Source organism: Cercospora beticola, chromosome 5, assembly GCF_033473495.1.
Source record: "Cercospora beticola chromosome 5, complete sequence".
Classification (NCBI taxonomy): Eukaryota; Fungi; Ascomycota; class Dothideomycetes; order Mycosphaerellales; family Mycosphaerellaceae; genus Cercospora; species Cercospora beticola.
The window spans coordinates 1,462,379-1,482,158 of NC_088939.1; the positions used below are offsets into that span (position 1 = coordinate 1,462,379).

Sequence of the window (19,780 nt, forward strand, 5' to 3'; positions counted from 1 at the left end):
TTCTCATGTTCGCCTCGACGCTACAGTCCTTGATGCCTCGCGCATACGCTGGGTCTGGGTCACATCTCCATTCTTGAGCGCGTTCCCATTTGCTTATCAGTGCAAGATCTGTCAGTGAAGGATCGCGAGATTTTGGCAGAGACTTCACAAGCTTGACCGGTTCTCTGAAAATGGCTTTCTTGGATCGTCCCGTGTGCGATTCCGTTGCGGCTGTGGCAGAGGCGATGGCCGGATCGTGTTCATCTGTACGGTGCTTGTTGGATAGCTTACCATCGCTATCGTCCGTTGTAATCTGCGTGGAATGGCTTAGATCGCTTGGGCGTCTCCTCTTCCCCACGCTGTGCTCCGCCTTGTGAGTCGGCATAACTTCGCTTGCGCATGTTATCTCTTTGCCAGCGGAGGGGTCGGGGCGTGACATCGTCGTCGGGTTCTATGTCTTCAGGAATGCCGAGTTGAAGTGGAGTATCCTCCTTCATATGGTAATCGAGCGGTTTCCGGGGCGTGTCGTGCTCCTCCGGTATGGCGGGTTGCAACACGTGAGTCGTGGAGCGTGTACTGGCTACCGAGCTCTCTCTGCTGTGCCGACTACTCTTGCTTTCCGGCGGAGGGCCAAATGCAGGTCCAGGCGTCTGATACACGGACTTGGGCGATCCGCTAACGCCTAGCGCTGCCAGAATGTCTTCTTGTGCTGGATCCCGCACAGCTTGAAGGACCTTTGGACGGGTGAACTTTGTCGTTGACGACTGGCGGCGGTGATGTGAATTGACAGACCCAGCTCGGGAGTGTGAGACTGATCCAGCTCGGGAGTGTGAGACTGATCCAGCTCGGGAGTGTGAGACTGATCCAGCTCGCGAGTGAGCGACCGATCCGGCTCTCGAGTGGACAACCGATCCGGCCCGCGAGTGAGCGACCGATCCGGCTCTCGAGTGGACAACCGATCCGGCCCGCGAGTGAACAACAGAACCGGCTCTCGAATGTGATACCGGCCCGTTGCTGCTGCCTGTTCGGAGGGCGGCCTCAAGTTGATCCAGTACGTCAAGCTGATTATCGAAAGCATCTGCTTTCTCGGTACTCGCTCGAACAGAATTGTCTTGGTGATACGTTCCCTTGCGTCGACTGCAGCTACTAGCTCTCGAATCTGTCCGAACAGGTGTGGGCTCCCGAGTCAAGCCTGGCGTTGGCGAGCGTGGGCCTGCAGCCCATTCCGCGTCGAAACGTTGTTTATATTCAGCCAACAGCTCCGACAGGCTGATGAGTTTGTGGCAGACCGCTGGGAACTCTTTGAAGATAAGACTATGTTTGAGCTCAAACCATGCTTCAGTCTGGCGAACGCTTAAAAGCGGTCTTTCACCATCACACAAAGATGACAAGCTTCTCCCGTTAGCTTTTGTGGCTATGCCAGGTGCAATTGCTTCCAATTCAGCTTCGCCAAATGTAGCAGGTAGTGCTGCCTGGCCTGGTACTGGCGCCTTCCAAAGAATGGAGCCCAGGCTTAGGGAAGGGTCAACCTGTTCGGGATGCCGCGAGTAGAAGCACTCTTCGTCGAAGTCATGCTCCAGAGCGATGCTTTGTAGCTCAGTCTCGGTCGAGGGCGACATGGGATCGCCATTGCCATCGAGAGTGATGGCAGGAATCGATGGAGCAGAGTAATGTCGACCTTGGAGGACACCCTGGCTGGACATGGGCGCAGAAGACAGAGATTGGCTTCGGATATGTTGGTGTTGCAACTGCTCCATCGGTTGGCTGTAGGTAGTAGGGAGCCCATAATGAGGGGCATTGACGGGCAGTTGCACATTCGGGTATGGTAAGGCTGATGGAATGAAGTTCTGGCCTTGCCAGCCGCCGGGCAGTCCGTAGCTTGTCATATGCGGTGGCTGAACTGGTGGCCTGTAACCCGGCGGCGGAGGATAGCGAGTGATGATGGGATTTCCCTTGACCTTCTTGGCGGGCGGCGGACTGATTCCAATGTCAGCTGGATCCAAGGCAGCCACACACAACATGACTCTGCGCAAAGAAGAAACGCTACACATACCCGCCATAAGAAGCCGAATGACCATGGGACGGCCTTTGGTAAGGCGCTGCGGTGGCATTCATATCGGAGGAAGACCAAGTGGAGATTTTCTCGTCATTCCTTTGCAGAGGCTGCTCTCAAAATAGAAGTTCGGGGAATGGGCAGTGAAGCGGAGAGGTTCAAGGCGCGGAGGGCGCGATGCCTGAGAGGAGAGGGGATTGTGGCAGGAGAGAGGGAAGGCTGATGAGGTTGGAAAAGTGGTAAGAGATATCTGTTCGGGCCTTTGCCTTGTGTTGTGCAGCCGAACGGCAGCAAGAAGCGGTGTTGTTTGGTAGCTGTAATGTTTGCAGGGCCGTTGCCTCTGCCAATGGACGGCCGCCAGAGCCGCTCTCCGCGAGCAGTGGAATTAGTGTGGCGGCATCTGGTATTTCGGCGAGATCGAGGCGGACGAGCTGCAACGCTCGAGCAACGGCAGAGGCAGCGGTGGTCGTGAGGGCGGTCGAATAATGTGTTGTTCGCCGAAACGGTGGATCACAACAACAAATCTCGCTGTCGGCCCACCTGCCCACCCCTGCACGCGTCTTCCCTCCACGCCACGTCCGAAAGAGGCCACGACTAAATCTCACGCACGTGCCCGACACCACGACGACGACCACCAGCGAAAGCGCCGCGTGCAAAGACGAACCATACGCCGCAGTCAGCAGTATCGCCACGACGTCGCTTGCCGCTGCATGTGCTGGGTTGACGATGTTGGCGCGCAGCTTTCTTGCACCTCTCCTGCCCTATGCGCCGAGCCCGTCATAAGCACCTCCGTCCATCCTCCGCTCCTGCTGCGGAACCATCCCTTCGACGCCGTTGAGCAATGCCTGGCCTGCCTGGTATGTGCTGCCCTTCCGCCTCCGCCTCCTCGCGCGACCGCCACGCCGGACACTGACGTGCAATGCAGCCAGCGTTGATCTCGACGAATGCATCAGCCGCCTTTACAAGAAAGAGCTTCTCGCCGACTCGGTCATCGAGGCAATATGCGCCAAAGCGAAAGAGCTGTTGATGAAGGAGAGCAATGTCGTGCACGTACAAGCACCCGTCACCGTGGTCGGAGACATTCACGGCCAGTTCTTCGACATGATAGAGATATTCAAGATTGGGGGATATTGTCCTGATACCAACTACCTCTTCCTTGGTAGGTCACGCGAGTCGTACAGCTCCTGCTCTAGAAAGACAGGATGGCGATGCATGCAGAAAGAGCGCGATCTGACGTCAGAACAACAGGCGACTATGTGGACCGAGGGCTGTTCAGCATCGAGACCATTTCTCTGCTGGTCTGCTTGAAGTTGCGCTATCCAGAGCGAGTGCACTTGATCCGTGGCAATCACGAGAGCAGAGGCGTCACGCAATCCTATGGCTTCTACACCGAATGCAGTCGCAAGTACGGCAATCCCGCAGTGTGGCACTACTTCACGGACATGTTCGACTACCTCAGTCTGTCTTGCGTCATCGACGACAAGATCTTCTGCGTGCACGGAGGCCTCAGTCCGAGCATACACAGCATTGATCAAATCAAGATCATTGACCGATTCCGAGAAATACCTCACGAAGGTCCTATGGCAGATCTAGTCTGGTCTGATCCGGACGGCGAGCGAGACGAATTCAGTTTGAGTCCTCGAGGAGCCGGATACACGTTTGGCGCACAAGTGGTCAAAAAGTTCCTCGAAGTGAACAGTATGAACCATATCCTACGTGCGCATCAGCTGTGCAACGAGGGGTACATGGTAATGTTTGACGATCGATTGTCCACAGTCTGGAGCGCGCCAAACTACTGCTACAGATGCGGCAATTTGGCATCTGTGCTAGAAGTAGGACCCGGCGGCGAGCGAAAATGGAACGTCTTTGAAGCTGCGCCCGAGAACGAAGTCCACAGAGCAGAACAACAAAACCAGCAACAGCATGCGGGGAACGACCCAGTACGAGACTACTTCCTCTAGATGGTAGAGCAAGAACGACTTTCAGATTCACAGCGCGAGAGATACCACAAATGTCAACACGATTATTCAGTCTTCGAACTTCGAGTACGTATCGTGTTACGTACAGATCCCCTGGTCGCACACTCACGCCTCTTACTACTAACAGCACTACTCACATCTCTTCAAAAGCTTCCTCGATCGTCCTCAGATCGCTCTCCCGTTTCCTCACAACATCCAGAACATTATCATCTAGCTTCACGGTCTCCTCCCAGGTCAGTACAATCGACTGTCGCAACTTGTGTCCGCGATCATCCCCGATTTTGACGAGAGCGGGAAATACCACTACCTCATCCGACATCAGCGTCGACCATGCGAATTCCCATTCCGTCTTTTGTGTGAACAGCTTATACCCGAATCCAGCAGCGCTTTTGACCACGTTCTCGAGATCCCGGACGCGAGCTCCACCATATCCTTTGGCCACGTAGGGTTGCAAAAGACAGACGAGGGCCGTGACAAGCTGGTCGATGTTCTTCACGCGAGGATCTGGAGACGTGGGTATTGTGGGGCTAGTCGAATTGGCGATCTTGCCAGTGCCGTAGATGGGATAGAAGAGCTTGCCCGACATGCTGCGCCATTTGGCGAAGCCGAGCCGTTCGTCTGCTATTGCCATCGCTGACGAAGCTGTCGCCGGGTCTGAGGTCACGGAAGGTGCAGGCTGGCGATTACTAGCCCCAATGCCTGGATTGGACTTCAAAGGTGAGGGCGATCGCGCGCCTACGCTCCGTCCTCCAGCCCTGGACTCGGATCTTCGACGGCCAGCTTCTTCTGTTGCACTTTGCGACGCTCTACGAGCCATGGCTTGCGCGCATTTGACCAGCTCTGGAGGCAACAGAGTATGTTCTAAGGGAGCATCTGGCTGTATGAAGCGAAAGAGCACCCATGCAAGCAGAAAGCGTATCGTGTCATGTCGAGTCTCTGGGGATTGGAGGAGGATGTCTGTTGCTATGGCATTGATCGGCGCGTTGGGTCCTAGGAGGTTGTTGAGTGTTACCACGTTTGTGTCGCAGGCAATGTTCTTGAAGTCCTCGGGACTCTCGATCGGCCGGAGATTGTAGTACAACTCAGCATGGCCTTTGATCGCGACGTTGAGGCAGTGAAACTCTTCTCGAACCTCATGATCGATGGATTCGATCGTGCCAATCGTGGCGGTAGAAGTGGAAGAGGTGGAGTGCGAGTGTGAGCGCTCTCGCGTCCTAGGCGTAGGAGAGTCGTTGAGCCGGTCAGCATCGAAGTTGCCGCCTCGATGCTTCTCAACTATCGTCTCCTCTAGGATGCCTCCGTCGCCGTCACTGGCGCCTTTCGATTTCTTCTTTCGAAGTAGATGCCTTCGACGGCCGTAGAGGTAAAATGCCAGTCCACACAGCAGGACACCTGCAACGAGACATCCTATCGCTATTCCCACAGCTCCTCCAGTCGAGACTCTGGCCATGATACTACACCACTGGATCCGGAGACTCTTACAATGCTCCTTCCAAACGAAGCGTTCAAAGACTGCTCACACACGGCTCACCCTCTCGCAGTCCCGCGGAGAATGAGTCCGGCCGTCAGCATTTAAAACCCTGATGCGCCGTCCGAAACGAGTCCGAACTATTACTACTGCCCGCGCTCTTTGGCCTATTCGATCCCAACTCCTTATCTTGTCCTAGACGACTATACGACGTTGCTCTCGCGTGACTCCTTCGATCACCACCAGCGTTAGGAACTGTCACGTCTTGGTTCCCGCCAAACCGATCAAAAGGATCCCTCGCGACAGCTTGCGGCGGCAACGGCGGACCAGGAAAATCTATCCCGTGTGCAAAAGGTCTTTGTTGTGTATGTGGTGGCGGTGGTGTGGTAGTAGACGAAGAACCACTTTCGTGAAAGTCCCGATCGAAAATTGGTCGGTTTTTACTCTTTTTCTTTAGTTTGTTGAGGTTGTTCCGCCACCAGCGTTTCCATCCGGATGGCATTATTGACTTTTTTAGAAAAGAAGAGCGGAGCAAGCAAGGTGGGTAACTACCGAAAAAGAAGGCGAGCGAGATGGAGAGGATACGGGCGGATCTGTGCGTTGTGTGTGACCAGGGTCGGTTGAGGCGGAAATATCGTATCGTCGAGCTGGCTGGGAGGTTGGATGTTTTGTTGATTTGATTTGATTGACGCCACTGCACTCCACTTGTGTGCTGTGATGAGGCGAGAGGCGGCAGCAGGGCTATGGTGGACTATCAGGCAGGCTGCAGGAAATCTCGTTTCTTCGAATTGGAATGAAGTTGGTCAGTGTGCAGGATGTCCGTGTGGTGGGTACGATACAAGATGGGAGTATGAGGCGGAAGATGGCGAAGGCGACGACCAGATTATTCCCCGCTATGCAGGAGCTTGGACGGGAGGACGTAATCTGCGGTTGGCGAGGTTGTGGTGTCGTCAGCTGCTGTGCCAGACAGGTTTGAGGCCTTGTCAGAATGGTGAGGGAGGTGATGTCGTGGCCAAGGACGATGCGCGTTTCAGGCTTTAAGGTTCGGAAGGGACTCCTTGTGAAGGGTGTGGTGTACTAAACTTGGATGAAACGTCGAAGGGTTCTTTGAGCCGCATGAATTTTGAGAGATCGCGGGATGGGCTGGTGGATGAGATGTGGTCAATTTCCTTGGGCGAGGTGGAGGAAGAGTGTTTTGCTGTCACGAGTGAGGTTGTGATGCTGCAAGCGCAAACGAATGATTGTGGCTGGTATAAGTCAGTTGAACATTCCAACGATCACTGATTCTTGAAAAGCAGTACACTGCATCCATAGCTGCGGACGATGACGGAAGCCGGGATTGTAAGCTTCAAGTCGCGATCTAGACGTCGATTTCCAGGATAAGATGAAGCTATGGTCTTACAAGAGCGGTCGCTAGCCTGCTTCTTCACTGGCATCTGCGATGGACTCCTTGTAGCACTTCAGGCAGGCATTGTTTGCACTGCCACCTTCGCTCTCACTAATCCGGATGCACACCTCATCATCAAGAACTTTCTCGAACGCTTTTGTATTCATTTCCATTGATGCTGCTGATGAGTATCCAGTGTGTGGAATGCCGAAACGCTCATCATTCTATCCTCTATCCTCTATCTTTCATCATTTTCATGTCTTCGTGGCGCGCAGTGGCGATTTTCGAATCCGTTCCTTCCACGCCTTATCTTACAACTGCTTCAAGATGGCATCGACGCCAGAGACGGTGACAGCCTGGAGCTCGGTCTCCACCTCGGCGTAGGTGACCTTTCCGTGGTCGATGATGGCAGCCCAGCGGCCGTTGCGGTCTCCTGGAGCCGTCCAGCCAATCTGGTTCGCGAGCTTGGTTTCGAGGTCGCTGGCGAAGACGACGAAAGTGTTGTCGTCGTCGGTACCGCCGACGTTGACCTTCTGCCAGCCAGACATGACGAAGGCGTCGTTTGGAGCGATGATGATGAGCTGGTCAACGCCCTTCTGCTCTATGAGGATGTGTCAGTTGCCAAACCAGTGGCGGAATCTAGGAGCTGTTTGTCTTACTCAAGTCGGCAATGTGCTCAATGAAGCGAGGGACGTGGTTGGCGCTGCAGGTTGGCGTGAAAGCACCTGGAACGGAAACGAGGACGACCTTCTTGTTGGCGAACTCCTTGTCGGTGTTGTAGTCGACAGGAAAGCCGCAGACCTTAGTGTCGGCCGTGGTCCATGGGATGTACTTGAACTTGACTAAACAGCTCGTCAGTGGCCATCAACGACACTCGAGGATGTGACTCGACGCACCGCCCTCTGGAAACTGCTCGCCAGCCTTGAGTCCAGACATTATTGAGGTGCTGTGGTTGTTGTCGAAGGGTTGTATATCTGTCGAGTTGATGTTGGTCGATAAGTGCAGCTGAAGGTGCTTGAATGAGTGGGAAGAAGAGAAGAAGCGGAAGTGAGGTTATGGCGTGTTCACTGCTCGTCGCTCAACACGTCACCGTCGCCGACCGATGAGCCGTGAGTCTGTCTTCTCGAAAGCCCTCGACCGAATAACTTCCATTGATTGATAAGATCGCTTCCCTGCAATCAGATCCACTTAGCCCAGGCCCGTGCGTCTGGAATGGAATGATTTTGAAAACATGCTCTGCGATCTCGGACCTCACTCGATAAGAGCTATGCGACATTGATGAGCGGAATGATCTCATTTGTTCAAGGAATCGTAAGATGATGACTTATCGGCGACCGACTCTGTTCCTGGGTGACTTCTGCATTAGTATCTATATCGTATTCTGTCTGCAGGACCTCGAGTGCTTTGCCAAGCGCAAGCCATCAAAACCCGTCCGATACTGGCGCACTTCCTCAGTGCTACGAGCCAGAACGTACCCCGGAGCAGTCGCATAGGGCTTGTGACGACCGTTTGCAGGGGTTCGTAATCGCTGACTTTCGTCAATCATGATACCTCGATATCCGATGCTTCTCACAGCGCAGTCGGTCAATTTCGCGTCCCAAATATGCCTCTGTCGTTGCCGTATACGCACCCATCACGCATACGATCTGTGTGTAGCCGCCAGGATGTTGCTGAAATTCAGGCCATCTTTCAGCTGGATATCACTCGTAATCATAAGGTCAGTCCCCGCCGCCAACGAACATCTCGATGTAGAATCTGCCGTGGTTCTAGTACCATATTGAACGTGTCCTATGGTGCGGGATTGCAGGTAAACCTACTCCAATACTTAGTCGCTTGATCGAAAGAATGCAATGAGCTCCCAACAGAAGCAAAGAACTCGTCTTGGGAGAACATAGGAGGATGCTCTTAATTCGTCGGTGAGTCAAGACTTACCTTGCGCTTCTTTCTCTTTGGCCAGATCGTAGAGGAAGAAATCGATCAAAACAGCGTTCACAGCAGTTGCTTCTGGATGATTTCTTAGAATCTCCCGCCGAATCAGCTCAACAGCCCAGATGCTGCAGCCACTGTCACCGAGTCAGCTTTCTATGCACTGCGTTTGGAGGGAACAATGAGGCAAAATGTGACGCGTACCGCAACTGTACTTCCCGAGAGTCGCCTAGCTCGATTGTTCTCAAATCACGAACATGGTGCTCCAATGGGGGACTATATGTTAGAACGCCAAGCGAATGCAAAGACTGTGGCACACGATAATCTGATGAAGTCTCCAGCATTAGCACTGATCCACACACGATTGATATATGGAAAGTGGCACTTGCCTGCGAACATGGTAAGGTGGTCAATATCTTGGAAAGATCCATAGCCTGTCCCATTGAATGCGGCCCATAGGTCTGCCACAAATATCTGTGCGCGCTTGAGGAGTCGCACTTTGCGACCATCGAACCTGCTCTCGTCTTGAAAGCATCTGAAGTGCTTTGCTAGAAGATTGACCAACTTTCCCGCCGATTGTCCGCTTTCCTCGATCAAGCGAATGACCGCATAGTCTGGTCGCGAATCTGACACGTTGTGGCCGTTTGCTTGTGCGCTAGAGTCCGCTGCTTGGATATTGTCTGCTGTGTCGGTAGGACGGGCTCCGTTCGTAGAACCCTCAACGTGTCCGTTCGCCTCACCAGTTGGGGTGCAGCCGTTCAATGCTTTGGTATGACTATCGACCCCTGTAGTCTCTTGCATTTCGTTGGGCTTGCCATCAACGGATGAGGAATATTGCTGCTTGGCAGTGCCATTGGCAGGAATTGAGCCTGGACCATTCTGGTTCTCGGACTCAGCAGCGTGGGAATTGTCCTCGTTCTGCAAGGCCTCAAAGTGGAGTGGTGTTTGAGTAGTCGTGTCTTCGTGGATCGCATGGCCGTTCATGGCTGGCACCAGCTCAGATGCTTCATCGAAAAATTGATCGTCATCGATTTCATCAGCAAATTCCTAGCAAATCAGCGGCAGGTCGTTGAGCGAGTGACAAAAACCATTACCTCCTGTAGCACTGTGCTTGCTTCCTTCAAGATAGCGATTCGCTCCGAGAGAAGTGGTATAGGTTCTGAAGTTGCACTGCGGAACACATGGGTAAACGTCTCTTGGGTGCAACGCGGGCTAGTCCAGAATCGAGGGGTCGTGATCGGTATGGCTTCATCCAAGGCCCGCCTCAGACAGGCTACGAGACTGTTGTAGCCAGTCCAACGCTGTTCTCTATATTCGACTTGAAATCGATCATCACTAGATAGCTCGGACCAGAAGCTACGAGACATCAGCACCTAATTGTTTCTGTGGCGTGGAGTTTCACGCACGAGAAGTTGAGCAGATCCATGGTGAAGACAAAATTGACAATGTCCACTTCAGAGAAACCTTCGCTGGGTTTTGGGTGCAGCTCATGAGTGCTCCAGGTCTCGGTCGAGTAGCCTCGTGCCTTCATGGCGCGGTAGATCTCCGCGGCAGCTCCTTTCGTGCCATGCATATCGACATGGACGTCGATTGCATTATTGTAAATGAATTCCGCATCTTTCAGAACACCTGCAGACAGACAAATTCAGTAATGGTAGGACTAGAGATCTGGAATGGCCAAAGTGATGGGCGTGCAGAGATGGCAAAGTTGGCTCTTGCATTGCATGGACTACACGCACCTGTTTGGCGAGGGACGCCATCTTGAGGCCCGGAAGAAATGCCAAGCCTTTGGCGAAGGAGCTCCAGCAGCTCGGGATCTGCTTCGTCATCGCTCATCGTGCAGCCACGTGAACGAAGAATGGATTAATTGATCTGTTGCTCGCCTGCATCGTTGACTTGCCTGCCCTGATTTTGGCATTGACTTTGCAAGTCGCACAGTGGAACATGACTAAGAACGGCTCGTGCCGTCAACGGGCAGCTCTTGCCTTCGCTCCACCCCTGAGATCAACCAAGCCAAACTCTTCTACTGTACCTCCATATCGTATTTGGCGGCGTCCATCACGAGCTTGTCTGGCCTCACGAAGATATGTGGGGCATGATGAACCTGATCTATCGTCTAGATGATGAGCGATTCTATGGCCGAACTCGTGCTCAGACATGACTCAGGCACTGCAATATCTTGTTCGGCGGCACGATTTGGTGCAGGAGGCGCGGAAAGCGGATCAGCTACCGCCTGCAAGACCCTGTGGTGATCGACCTTTTATCTGGCTACAATCGACGTCTAGAACTTGCCTTGCACGATTATTGAGGGAGCAGTTGAGCATGAGAGCTGCTCGAGCGGCGTACTGAAGTCAAAGGGCTCAGAATCGAGGTCAGGGCTATCTCCTGCGGAGCCTGCATGTGACGCTCCGTGTGAAACGACCAAGCCCTGCTTCCCTCAGGCAACAAGGCATTCGAGACTTATCCCTGCTTCTGAACTTCGCGCTACGGGCGAGCTGTCGTCGGGTCATGTTTGAGCTCTGCTTCGCACGCGTTAAGTGATCAAGTGAAGTGAGCGTTCCGACGTTTCTCCTCTGCAGATCGCTTTGCTTCTCGCAGACGGCATGCGCGGCGCATCGGCCGCGTGCAGTGAGGGGCCCGCACGAGAGTGACGAGGAAACCGATCAACTTTATTAAGAGGCTCGCTTACCTCGCTTTGCTTCACCGGCCGCGTCCGCCGCGTAGTAGCCGGACACGAACAACGACGTCAAGAATCCTCCAACCACTCGCTCCACTCTCCTTCCCTTCCACACCCGACATACACGCAACCCACACACCGTCCTGCGCACGCGGCCGCAACACCGTCGCCATCATGCAGCGGCGTGAGCGAGGAGTCGCGCAATCGCTGGGCATCCACCTCACGCGCAAAGTGAAGGAGAGTCGCGTGCTGCTGGTGGGCGCCGGCGGCATTGGCTGCGAACTGCTCAAGAACCTGGTCTGTTGCGGCTTTGGCAGCGGCTTCAAGACGCCTCGGGTACAGAACAATGCAGGCGCGGCGCAAGCGGCGCAGCACACTGATCTCGCCGAACCGCCGAATACCAAGAAGGCGGAGATCGTGGTCGTAGATCTGGACACCATCGACCTGAGCAATCTCAATCGCCAGTTCCTATTCAGGAAGCATCACATCAAGAAACCCAAGGCATTTGTCGCGAAGGAAACGGCCAGCGCATTCAATCCAAGCGTGAACATCGATGCGCACCACGCCTCCATCTTCGATGCCCAGTACGATGTCGAGTTCTTCGAAAGCTTCGACATCGTCTTCAACGCTCTGGACAACCTGGCTGCGCGACGGCACGTGAACCGCATGTGCCTGGCTGCCGATGTGCCCTTGATCGAAAGTGGCACCACAGGCTTCAATGGGCAGGTACAGGCCATACGGAAAGGTGTCACCGAATGCTACGATTGCAATGAGAAGCCGGTTCAGAAATCCTTTCCCATCTGCACAATCCGATCGACTCCGTCGCAACCCATACACTGCATAGTCTGGGCCAAGTCATATCTCCTTCCCGAGCTGTTTGGCACGAGCGAGGAAGATTCGTCAGATGTAACAGTCACGGGCGAGGACAATGCGGAGGAGGTCGCCAAACTGAAAGAAGAGGCCGAGGCGCTGAAGAAGATTCGGAGTCTGATGGGCAAGGATGACTTCGCGAAAGAGGTATTCAACAAGGTCTATGGGGATGACGTTGATCGTCTACGCTCCATGAGCGAGATGTGGCAAAGCCGGACACCACCGAACCCATTGCGGTTCGAGAATGTCTGCATCGACAGGAACCCTGAGCTACCAGGCGCCGAATTGGCGACTCAAGATCAAAATGTGTGGTCATTATTGGACAACCTCAAGGTCTTCTGCTACAGCATCCGGCAGCTGAGCAAGCGCGTCGCAAGTGGTGAGAGCTCCATCGAGTTTGACAAGGACGATAAGGATACCCTCGATTTCGTTGCATCGGCCGCCAATCTGAGATCGCACGTATTCAGCATCCCAGTGAACAGCGAATGGGAAATCAAGCAGATGGCCGGCAACATCATTCCTGCTATCGCCACCTCAAATGCATTGACGGCATCGCTCTGTGTCCTGCAAGCTTTCAAAGTGATGAGGTCACAAACGCCCAAGCCACAAACGTTCCAATCGACAGCGAACAATCATGTTCCTGATACGGTGCCACCGAATACGAATGGCAACACTGGTCCGATCATGGGTGGCAGTAAAATGGTTTTCCTCAACTCGAAGAGCACCGACCGCATGATCACCACGGAACAACTACTTCCACCCCGGAAAGATTGTCCGGTGTGCTCGCCGGTCTATGCCAAATTAACGATCAGAAGCGGTGCGGATCCGAAAATGCAGAACCTGGTTGACGCATTGAGGAACAGCTCAAATTACGAAGATCTGTCAATAGTGTACAATGAGCAAGTCATCTACGACCCAGACCTCGAGGAGAATCTGGAGAAACCATTGTCGGAATTTGGTATCGATGGCAAGGGCATCAATTTCCTTACAGTGCAGGACGATGCCGATGAGCCAAAGGTGGACCTCGTCCTCAGTGTCAAGTTGAAGACAATAGAAGGCGATGATGATCTTGTGCTCTCGCCAAGTACGCTCGTGCTTCCGACAAAGCCGCCGAAGGCCATAGAACCGACGAATGGAGGAGTTGACGATGCTCCTGAACCTATGAATGCCAGCGCCGAGCTGCTTAACGGTAAACGCAAGCGCGAAGCCGAGGACGACATCGAGGCCCCCAACAAGAAGGCGAAGGCGCAGTCACAGGCTGAAGCATACGTAGTAGAAGACGACGGCGCTATTCTACTCGATTGAGTCGAGTGATTCTCCAACTGAAGTACCCCCAGATTCGGTACTTCAGGCACTATGCGATTGTAGTATGCGACACGATACCCTCGGTGATGATTTGCATGGCGTAAGAGGCTATTCGCGATGCATGGAAGCGGCAGGCGTTTGGGTAAGGGAACACATCGGGAAAGAGGACCTGCGTATCTGAAGTGCTCAGATCGCCTCTCAGGTTGTCTTTTTTGCCCACTATCCTTTCGGCATTATGGCCAGATTTTCGGTTTGCTTCCGTGATCAGGCGCAAGGTGTGCGCAGCACAGTCCGCCACCTTGCCATTGATCCAGTTCAGGTTGAGCTGATGGATGTGTTAGTAGTGAAGAACAATGAAATCAAAACTTCGAGCACTGCCAGTTTCCAACTATCATCTTCTCAACCATCACGGTGCGCCACTTCCGTGCCACAGGAGATCTCTCAATACTCGCAGTCATTTGAGACAATGTCTCACCTCCGCCTAGCCCTGCGGCCTGCGCGTGGAGGATTTACACCAATGGTATGCCGTCCGCAGCGTGACCGAAGATCAACCAAGAGCAGAACACCCTTAGCACGTGCGTGCATCTTGCTTTCGCAGAACGTCACGGCTTGGAACTGCACGACTCCGATTCTCAAATCACCGAAGGCATCAGTTTAATACCTACAGGGCAAATACGAAAGTGCCACAGACGATGCCCTTATGCCACCTCACATCATCGATTGTTGGCAACCGCCTTCCCGCCATTCGTGGACTCCATCAACAGCGACGACATCGGCGCGTCCTCCGACCCCACCCCCAAAACACCGAAGAGGAGACGTCCATCTGCAGCCATACTCCGCTGTAAGATGTGACGACCGTCTAGACTCCACACCTCTTACCACTGTCACGACAACATTGCTACGACCTCCGAGTCCACCGCCAAAATACCGAAGAGGAGACGTTCACCTACGGCCAAACTCTATTGCCAAATGCGATGAAATCCTAGGCTCCACACCCATAACCAACACTCCAACAAGTACAACCACAACCTCCGGCGATTCTTCTTTTCGCTCCTCATATTACCGACCACGATCCGTGTACATTCCCTCGTCCACTTCAACACTCACCACTGCCACCACCGCTACTTCGTCTTCCGGAGGCCGACCATCTTCCTCTATCGCCAGTCCCACCGTACCACGTCGCGCCTCCCAGCATAACCCAGACTATAATTACAACATCGTCTCCGAGGCACTGCGACGTACCTACAGCAAAGCCAAATCTCACCGACAACAAACTGTACAGGAGAAATCCTCCGCTAAAAACCGCAACTCGGCGCATTTCGTCAACTCCTACAGCTCATTTCCTCGCTACCGTCGAGACAGCATGGATATCAAAGCACAATACATGGACGATAGATCATCTTCTCATCATCACCTTCCAAGCGACAAGGCTTCTACACTCCTCTACGATCACGGAAATTCAGATGATGCTGCGCATGTCTATGATGCGGATCCAATGGCTCAACGCTCCGCCGCACCATACATCGTCGCGAGGAAATTCTTCAAACAGTATGATGTGCGAAGCACGAGTAACATGTCTGCGAAGAATTTGGAAATTTGCCAAAATGGAGTGCCGATCTTGCTCGTGAATACTAAGGTGCCGTTTTGGTGGGGTACGCCAAAGGTTGAGATTGTCAGGGCGCTTGGGAGGACAGGAGGTGGGAGAGGAGGGCCGGTCGTAGCGGTAGGTTCCATTATAATACCCGTTTAACAACTCGTCCTTGGTATTTGGCACTGACATTCGAGTGTGCGTTGCTTCTAGGCCGCCAAAGCCAAATCAGTCGGCAACGCAATCTACATCAACATCGGACATCCGCCCGATGCTGTTCCAGTGGAACAATGGCCGCAGCTTACGTATTCTTACTGGAATGACAAGGAATATTTCTTTGAATTCGAAGGGAGGAGATATGCTTGGAGAAGGTAACTTGTATCTTACCACATCATCTCTTTCGTTGATACTGACCTCCTTCCTCTATAGGGACGTGTCCGGCTTCGCCGACTATGTCAAAGACAATGGTGATTTCCAATTCGTCGATCTCGAGAATGGCACAGTCTTGGCGGCATTCATTAGATCGAATAAGAGTTTCAACAGAGATCTTGGGAAGATCGAAGTCTTGGTCGAGATGGATCAGAATTTGGAGCTGATGGCACTGATTGCGATCATGGCAATTGACGAGCGGAGAAGGAGAGCTTTGCTCGGTGCTTCGGTTGCGGCGGGCGCAGGAGGTGGTGCTGCTGGTTGAGTGAATAAGATAGAGGCTGATGTGGAAGGTCTGTACGATAAGTGGAGGAGGGTCGGTTGATGATGAGAGTTTCGTTTATGTGCAGTCGCGAGAGTATATACCCCAAGGAAGATTTTGATAAAGCACGATTTGGTCCGCCGCAATTGACGGTCCTCAATTGCTTCGCAGCAGGCCGTCAAAGTCCTCAAGGTGCCGATGTCTTGTAAATCTGATGTTTGCAGCATCTGACATAGCCATCGCGAGTCGAATTGTGTCAGCATTCGCGTGGGAGTTGCTCGAACATAATGTTAGGCTGCGCTGCGCTGGCCGGGTTACGTGCCGCTTTGCTTGATAAGCAGTAAATCTGCCGGCTTGGTCATGATAGTGATCAACCGCGGAAGGACAGTCTTTTGAAGTTGAATGGCGTGTCTACGAGCAGCCAAGAGAGGAGAGGAGGTGCAACTCGCTTGACCTGTGGATTAGTGATTGACGCCAGCGAATCGGAAGGGGGCGTGCAGATGCCGACAACGCTGCTCGCACCTCGTCGCAGTCGCTCCTGCCTCACCCGACCACGCGCCGATATGAGTGAATGGTTTGGGGAGCGCATATCGAGAGTGGAATGCGAACCTCCTCGCGACGATGCGGAGCACCTTGTTCAATGCCAGGAGGGAAGTCTCGCAGTCCAGGGCGCGAGAATCGACGGGAGTCCGAGGTCACATGGGCTGCACTTCTCGACTCTTCTGCGATGTCGCCTTCCTCGGCAACACTGGCGCTGACGGCTTCATGTGTCGGTCGATATGTCTAGCCGTATCTCCGCCACCTGCATGCTAATCAACCATCCCCATACATCTCCACACTCTCCTCTTCGCCTACGCAGACGCATACGTGTGAGACATGCTGTAGGACCATATATTGACCCAGTCGAGTACGGACACGACACCCATACGCATCCATCATGGCGAACCGATCTCGCACCCTCCCACTCGTCCCGCTCCCACACTCGTTAGTCCTCCTGCCGGGAGTGACTACACGTGTTCCTCTCCAGAACCGCGCAGACATCGCCGCCATCCTCGCCAAGCTCTATAGCACCGCTGCTACTCCACGCGCAGAGACCAGCAGTGTCACCGTTGGCTGTGTGCCACTCAACAGCCAGTTCCTCTCTCCCGATGGCAAACACTTCCTCGAGGAGAAGGATGCTTCGAAGCAGAAGATAGAATCCGAGCCCACTAACGTACGAAAGAAGGATCTGTTCCAATATGGCACCATGGCTAGAGTCACGGGTGTGCAAGGACGGCGGGCCGGAGAGTTGACACTCGTTGTGGAAGGCATCACACGCTTCCACATTGACAAGGTTACGCAAGAGCGACCATACTTCGAAGCCAAAGTGACACTTCACGAGGAGCAGCGCGTGGCCGAGGATAACGAACAGATTCACAACATGTTTGCCAACCTCAAGCAACTCAGCAGGGAGCTCATCGCTCTGATTCGCCTCTCTGCCTTGCTACCACGAGGTCCCCAGATGACTCTCTCGCCCATCCTGGCCCGTCGTCTGGAGCTCTACATTGTGCGCAAGGATGTGCAGGAAGCCGGAGTGTTAGCGGACTTTATGACCAATATCATTGATTGCACACATGCGGATAAGCTACGCATCCTCTCCGCCACTGATGTGGGCGAGAGATTGGCTCGGATTACCGAGATCCTGCAGCGACAGATCACCACCATCCAAGGCAACAGCCGCATATTGTCAGTGACGACCCAGCAGAACCCGAGCCAGACGGGCGTCATCGATCTCGAGACACTCAACAGACTGAGGCAGGATCCACGCTTACGGCGCATGGGCAATGGACAAATCCCTCCCGTCGGAATGGGCCCAGGCATGGGAGGCGGACAAGGACAGGATGACGAGGTCAACGAGATTGAGGAGCTGAAGAAGAAGTTGGATGAAGCAGGCTTGAGTCCAGAAGCGAAAAAGGTGGCCGATCGCGAGTTGAAGAGGCTGGCGAAGATGAACCCGGCACAAGCAGAACACCAAGTCTGCAGAAATTACCTCGAGAACTTGGCCGAGATTCCATGGACCAAGATGACCGAAGATAATCTGGACACGAGCACAATGGCCAAAGCGAAGAAGCAGTTGGACGATGACCACTATGGGTTGGAGAAGGTCAAGAAGAGACTGTTGGAATACCTGGCAGTGTTGAAGCTGAAGCAAGCCGTCAACCAAGATTTGGACAAGCAGATTGAGCAGATTGCAAAGGCGATTGAACCGGCGAAAGAGCAAGCGTCAGCCGATGCAGCGATCAATGGCGATGAGGACGTGGCGCCATCAACGCAGCTCGTCAAGAAAGATGCTGAGGTGAAGAAGGAGCCAAGTCAAAAGGAGATCAGCTTGCTGAAGCACAAGAAGATGGTCGATAAATCGCCCATCCTACTCCTTGTTGGCCCTCCAGGTGTTGGAAAGACCTCGCTCGCCAAGTCCGTTGCCACAGCCCTGGGCCGACAATTCCACCGCATCTCGCTTGGTGGTGTCAGAGACGAGGCTGAGATTCGCGGCCATCGGAGAACATACGTCGCTGCCATGCCTGGACTGATCGTGAACGGCTTGAAGAAGGTCGGAGTTGCCAATCCTGTCTTCCTTCTTGACGAAATCGACAAGGTCGGCTCTGCCTCGAACCACGGCGATCCATCAGCTGCCATGTTGGAAGTGCTTGATCCGGAGCAGAACTCCACATTCGTGGACCACTATGTCAACATTCCTATCGATCTTAGCAAGGTCCTCTTCATCGCCACTGCCAACTCGCTCGACACCATTCCACCACCGCTACTTGATCGTATGGAGACCATCCAGCTCCCAGGATACACGACGCTTGAAAAGCGACACATCGCCAATCGACATCTCATTCCCAAGCAGATCACAACAAACGGCCTCAAGCTTGAGAATGTACTCATGAAGGATGAGGTCGTAGACAAGGTCATCACATCATACACACGTGAAGCAGGAGTGCGAAATCTGGAACGAGAAATTGGAACAGTATGTCGCTCCAAAGCTGTGCAGTACGCCGAAGCACGCGACACAAATACACTACCGGCCTACACACCTGTCGTCACAGTCGAGGATCTCGAAGACATGCTCGGCATCGAACGCTACGAAGAAGAAATCGCTGCTCGCTCCTCCCAACCCGGAGTCGTCACTGGTCTTGTGGCCTACAGCACCGGATCCCAAGGCAGCATTCTCTTCATTGAAGTCGCCGACATGCCCGGTGCTGGCGGCGTCAAACTCACAGGCAAGCTCGGCGATGTGCTGAAAGAATCCGTTGAAGTCGCCCTTTCATGGGTCAAGTCCCACGCGTACGAACTCGCTCTCACGGACAACCCGAACGAAGACATCATGAAAGCACGAAGTATCCACGTCCACTGCCCATCAGGTGCAATCCCCAAAGACGGACCTTCAGCCGGTCTCGCACATACCATTGCTCTCATCTCGCTCTTCAGCGGGAAGCGCGTCCCACCCACAATCGCCATGACAGGCGAAGTCGCGTTGCGAGGAAAAGTCATGCCTGTAGGCGGCATTAAAGAGAAACTTATTGGTGCGCTAAGAGCTGGTGTGAAGAAAGTCCTGCTACCGGTGCAGAATCGCAAGGACGTGAAGGATCTGCCGCAAGAGGTTTTGGATGGGTTGGAGATTGTCCATGTTGGACACATCTGGGAGGCTTTGCCGCAGATCTGGCCAGAGAGTGAGTGGCCTGGTCAGAGAGGCTGGACGGGTGCTGTTGAGAGTCGGTTGTAGGTTATATGAGGTATCTGATTTCTTCATTAAAGTTGTATTTAGCGTTGGGTGGGTGTAATGTTATCATCACTCTTTTCTCCGAATCTTGACT

General features: G+C 53.6%; 8 protein-coding genes across 8 annotated transcripts; 4 read left to right on the forward strand and 4 right to left on the reverse strand.

Annotated features, from left to right (window-relative positions):
• Positions 1 to 275: 275 nt before the first annotated feature.
• Positions 276 to 2,094, reverse strand: RHO25_007828 (uncharacterized protein; the record flags this gene model as incomplete). The annotated part of the gene is made up of 2 exons (XM_065602986.1): positions 276 to 1,956; positions 2,033 to 2,094. The coding sequence occupies 2 exons, from the start codon at positions 2,092 to 2,094 to the stop codon at positions 276 to 278; spliced, it is 1,743 nt and encodes a 580-aa protein (XP_065459058.1).
• Positions 2,095 to 2,873: 779 nt separating this feature from the next.
• Positions 2,874 to 3,993, forward strand: RHO25_007829 (uncharacterized protein; the record flags this gene model as incomplete). Its single annotated transcript, XM_023600001.2, has 3 exons — positions 2,874 to 2,889; positions 2,958 to 3,191; positions 3,281 to 3,993. The coding sequence occupies 3 exons, from the start codon at positions 2,874 to 2,876 to the stop codon at positions 3,991 to 3,993; spliced, it is 963 nt and encodes a 320-aa protein (XP_023449795.1).
• Positions 3,994 to 4,144: 151 nt separating this feature from the next.
• Positions 4,145 to 5,461, reverse strand: RHO25_007830 (uncharacterized protein; the record flags this gene model as incomplete). Its single annotated transcript, XM_023600002.1, has 1 exon — positions 4,145 to 5,461. One exon carries the CDS (start codon positions 5,459 to 5,461, stop codon positions 4,145 to 4,147), a length of 1,317 nt encoding a protein of 438 aa, XP_023449794.1.
• A 1,716-nt stretch (positions 5,462 to 7,177) lies between these two features.
• On the reverse strand, positions 7,178 to 7,802 carry RHO25_007831 (uncharacterized protein; the record flags this gene model as incomplete). The annotated part of the gene is made up of 3 exons (XM_023600003.2): positions 7,178 to 7,467; positions 7,526 to 7,708; positions 7,763 to 7,802. The coding sequence occupies 3 exons, from the start codon at positions 7,800 to 7,802 to the stop codon at positions 7,178 to 7,180; spliced, it is 513 nt and encodes a 170-aa protein (XP_023449173.1).
• Positions 7,803 to 8,632: 830 nt separating this feature from the next.
• RHO25_007832 (uncharacterized protein) lies at positions 8,633 to 10,628 on the reverse strand (the record flags this gene model as incomplete). The annotated part of the gene is made up of 7 exons (XM_023600004.2): positions 8,633 to 8,679; positions 8,799 to 8,929; positions 8,997 to 9,117; positions 9,182 to 9,839; positions 9,887 to 10,148; positions 10,199 to 10,421; positions 10,532 to 10,628. 7 exons carry the CDS (start codon positions 10,626 to 10,628, stop codon positions 8,633 to 8,635), a joined length of 1,539 nt encoding a protein of 512 aa, XP_023449178.1.
• Positions 10,629 to 11,643: 1,015 nt separating this feature from the next.
• RHO25_007833 (uncharacterized protein) lies at positions 11,644 to 13,644 on the forward strand (the record flags this gene model as incomplete). Its single annotated transcript, XM_023600005.2, has 1 exon — positions 11,644 to 13,644. One exon carries the CDS (start codon positions 11,644 to 11,646, stop codon positions 13,642 to 13,644), a length of 2,001 nt encoding a protein of 666 aa, XP_023449180.1.
• Positions 13,645 to 15,007: 1,363 nt separating this feature from the next.
• On the forward strand, positions 15,008 to 15,926 carry RHO25_007834 (uncharacterized protein; the record flags this gene model as incomplete). The annotated part of the gene is made up of 3 exons (XM_023600006.2): positions 15,008 to 15,367; positions 15,446 to 15,603; positions 15,662 to 15,926. The coding sequence occupies 3 exons, from the start codon at positions 15,008 to 15,010 to the stop codon at positions 15,924 to 15,926; spliced, it is 783 nt and encodes a 260-aa protein (XP_023449181.2).
• Positions 15,927 to 16,860: 934 nt separating this feature from the next.
• On the forward strand, positions 16,861 to 19,689 carry RHO25_007835 (uncharacterized protein; the record flags this gene model as incomplete). Its single annotated transcript, XM_023600007.2, has 1 exon — positions 16,861 to 19,689. One exon carries the CDS (start codon positions 16,861 to 16,863, stop codon positions 19,687 to 19,689), a length of 2,829 nt encoding a protein of 942 aa, XP_023448812.1.
• Positions 19,690 to 19,780: the final 91 nt, after the last annotated feature.